General features: G+C 40.0%; 1 protein-coding gene across 1 annotated transcript; it reads right to left on the bottom strand.

The window, feature by feature from the left end:
- Positions 1-203: 203 nt before the first annotated feature.
- LOC148156477 (GTPase IMAP family member 9-like) lies at positions 204-3,721 on the bottom strand. The gene is given in 2 exon segments (XM_088009966.1): positions 204-253; positions 2,704-3,721. Coding segments are annotated over 2 exon segments (1,032 nt in total). The 5' UTR covers positions 3,686-3,721.
- Between the last annotated feature and the right edge of the window lie 475 nt (positions 3,722-4,196).

The following is a 4,196-nucleotide window of genomic DNA, read 5'->3' as shown; positions in this document are numbered from 1 at the left end:
AATTAAGGAAATCGACACCCAGAAATCAACTGGTCGACAAATCAGTTGGCCAATAAATGTATCCTATATTATACATGTATATAATGTAAACAGCACTGCTAGAGATGCAATAAGTTTATAGCAGGTGTGTGAAAGATCTAATGATCAGACTGCTGATTGCAGCCAGTCCACATTGTTAGAAGGGCCCCAAAACCACATTTCGCTTAGGGCCCCATGGAGGCTTGGGCCGATCCTGACTGCGTCACATGTTTGCCTGAGGAGCGGAGGCAGCAGTATGACGTCTTGTCTGGAGCTTATTATAACAAGGTAAGTTCCATGTTAAAATTATCATGTTTTTGACTCTTTTTTATGGAGGCATTACTTTTATGTTTACACAAGAGTATCGATTCATATACACAGTTTGCTTAACGTACGTTTATTTGTTTGGCAATCATGGTATATATGACTTTATTATCTTAACCAAACATTGAAATTGTCAGGAAAATCTGGAGGCCATTTGAGTTAACATTATTTAGCTGCGGAGATCGTTTTCTTTAAGTTTTTGGCTGTAGACTGCAAAATGGGTGAGTGGCTGTGCTGGACCATTGGCTTGATCTATGCCACAGGTGTCAAACTCCAGTCCTGGAGGTACAACTGTCCTGCAACATTTAGATGTGCCGCTGCTGCACCACACCTGAATACAATAAGTAGGTGATTAGCAGGACTCTGGAGAAAGTATATACACAATGAGGAGGCAATTGAGCCATTTGACTCTGGTGTTTTGTACCTGTGGCACATCTAAAAACTGCCCAAATGTTTTTTCTTTGTCAGTGTGTCATGTTGGTGACTGACGCCTGTTATGAAGACTTCAATACATTTCTTCAGACAGGTTGGTGCAACTTTTAATGCTTTCCAAATTTTTTTCTATAAGCTGACTAATTTCTTTAGTAATTATTTCTGATTTTTTTTAATGCTTTATCTTGTAAACCAGGTGGGCAGAGTAATTTGAATGAATATCCTAATGTTTCTGCTATATTTCCTGTTTTTCCTTCCAGGCTGGAAAAACCAGACATTTTTTCTGTTGGTTCATGTTCTTCCTACATCCAAGGGCCAGAAAAATGCCAAAACAGCTCATGTCAAACTATGGACCATGTTGTCAGATATGTGCAGGTATGTAGTTATTCTAATGATCCTACTTATTTGTAGAAGTACTTTCTTATTGGCTTTGTTTGCTATTTGAATGTAGCTGTGATCGATATAGTTAAGTTTTATTTGTCGTCTTAGCATTTTGCCAAAGATGGGAGCTGTGTTGAAGCCTTCCTCAATGGTGTGGAACCAGGACAGCCCTTCCTCCATGTTTGTGAAAACAAGAGCAGCACCAAAGACACTTCACCATCAGTGATCATAAGACCATCCATGGCCGCTTCCAATGAACTTTCAAAGCACACTTCACCTTCAGTGCAAAGTACCTTGAATGTATTACCTTTGTTGCATATTGCTGTCATTGCTGTTTGATGTTTTGAAATAAAAGTAGATTACATACTGCAACTGGTGCTGGTGGTTTTGTAGCATCTAATGTGGCATCTAATGTCTTTTAAAATTAATTTGGGGATTATTGATGGCCAGTAGTTTCTGGGGAAAAAAAGTTTTAATTGCTCTAGTGGCTTTTATTTGGTAGTAAATTGATGAGAAAAAAAAGTGAGTAATGAGAGAAGGGGAAGACCGGGAAGCGACCCACAACAGCCGGCTTAAAAACTAGAGCCTTCATGTGTGGGTTATGCTTAACCCCTGCACTACCACAGCCATACCCTGTCAGTATCTTAACTCGGATTTCTATGTTAATATATACTTTACACCGTACTGTGTCGGATTAACATGTTCATAGTGTTAACTTTTAACAAAATACACTAGTGTAAGTCAACACTGTTTAATTTCAACTACTGTATTTTCCGCACTATAAGGCGCACCTAAAAACCTTCAATTTCCTCAAAAGCCGACAGTGCACCGTATATATGGACCAATATTGAGCCACAACAGGTCTAGCAACTACGGTAAGCAGCCACCAATTTCATTTTCGCCCGTAGAAGAAGCGCGAGGTGCATGCTGGGATAGTTGTCAGAACGCTGGTTTGTAAATAAAGTTTGACTGACCTATCTACCTACCGACCGTCTAGAATCAGGTCGTCTGCAGGTCATTTAGCACCACGTTCTCCATGAACAGGCTGTGCGCGAACAGAGAAGGGTGACCATCGTCCGGCCACGCCCCGGCCCAGTCGTGGAAGGCTCTCCTCGCCGACCGGAGACGGACTGTTTTGACATTCACTTTAGTGCAGCTCCATCTAGTGGATGCATAATGTAACACCAGCCTCTACTGTAGCGTCTATTCTGTGCGCCTTATAATGCGGTGCGCCTAATATATGAAAAAAGTTTTAAAATAGGCCATTCATTGAAGATGTGCCTTATAAGCGCCTTAATCCGCCTTATAGTGTGGAAAATACGATATATCACAAATAACACTTTCAAAAGTGTAATTTCAGAATGGACCAATATAGACACTTTCAAAATGTTGAATTCAACTCTGTAGGAGTTGATGGAACACTTCCAAATTTGCTGTGTAGAGATTGGATGTTTTCATATTCCTGCAGTCATGGTCATGTTTTTAAGAGTTGCAAGTTTACAAATTTCACTATTTACAGTAACTTTTTAAACTAATTAACACGATTACCAGAGTGCTTTCCAGGTTTAGCCAAAAGAACAGGATTATTTTTCTCAGCTTCTTCTCTCGCCTTAGATTCATGCCTGGATTTTAGGTCTTAAATTTATCTCTTCTGCTTTTCTTTCGGGGCTTCAAACTTTTTCTCCTGTGTTTCCTTCCTCTTCTCTGCCCCTTTCTCATTCTTCTCCTCTTTCCTCTCCACTTTTGTCATCTTACTCTCATCACTCCTTTTTTCCTCGTTCAACTTCTCCCACTTTTTCTTCTCTCTCTCTCTCTCAGCCTGGAATTGCTCCTTCATTGTCTCCATCTCTTTCTTATACTTTTCTTTTATTTTCCTCTCTATTTCTTCTTTCTCTTTGCGTATTTCCTCTTCTTTCTCCTTCAGGATTCGTTGTTTCTCCTCTTCGATCGCCCTCTCAGCCTCTTGGAACATCTCATTGGTGTAGTGACTTCCTCCATTCCTGTCAACAATGGTTCTGATCTTCTCCAGCAGCTCAGTGACCTGAGGTTTCTTATCTTTCAGCTTATTGTTGAAGACATGATACTGGTTGTTACACCTGGACACCAGATCCTGCAGCTCTGGGCTGTCAGATAAATAATCTTCAATGGTGTCTTCAAGGTCGTCTCCACGGTTAAACAGAACCATGCTGTATCTGTCTGCTGCCTCTCCAAAGATTTCTTGAATCTTTTGCACTGATTGTAATTCTTCTTCTGTGAATCTGCCGATTGGAACGACCACCAGGAAGATGTGGGGTCCAGGAGCGGCGTAACAGACGCACTGACTCAGATCTTTGGTTGTTTTATCTCCCTCAAACCTGGTGTCAAACAGACCTGGAGTATCAATGACAGTAACCTGCTGTCCATCCACATTACTGGAGCATTTGGAGCAGTTCACAGTCAGGGATTTGGGGCTGCATTTGGACTCAAAGCACTGTCGACCCAGAATGGTGTTTCCAGTAGCGCTCTTCCCAATCCCAGTCTTCCCCACCATCACGATCCTCAGGTCTTTGTTGTTTATAATGTTTGTTCCTGTAAAGAAGAAGGTTTGAATCTGAATTAGAATCATCGTGTTGTACTCAGAACTTCAACTTCTGTGTATTTGGAAGAGAGGAAATAATACAGCTGAATTATTCGGAAGCATTGAGGGAATCAAAGACATGGTGAACAAGATACAAATGAAACCAGGTATGGATGAATTATGTTTTATATTACTTTTAATTTTCTTTTCATATTTGAAATAATAAAAACAAACATTTCCACCTAAATACCAAAATGTTCATATTTTTATACAGGCACCAGATTCTATAAAATGATATATGTTGTCAAAGAAGGATGCTGTGATTTCAAATTATTTCCATTTATCACCAGCCTGCAGTCTTCAAGATCTTCAAGATTGTTAAAGTCTGGCAGCTTCATATTATAGATCTATTATAATCTAATATAAGCTCTGTATACTTAGAAAACCTCACAAGAACTTTCCAACATCATGCAAAGAGCATCCA

The sequence above is a fragment of the Poecilia mexicana genome, unplaced genomic scaffold, assembly GCF_051168715.1.
Source record: "Poecilia mexicana isolate PSO_F unplaced genomic scaffold, ASM5116871v1 scaffold_11, whole genome shotgun sequence".
Lineage (NCBI taxonomy): Eukaryota > Metazoa > Chordata > Actinopteri > Cyprinodontiformes > Poeciliidae > Poecilia > Poecilia mexicana.
The sequence above is the reverse complement of the archived record's forward strand: the minus strand, read 5'-3'. Positions and strand labels throughout refer to the sequence as shown.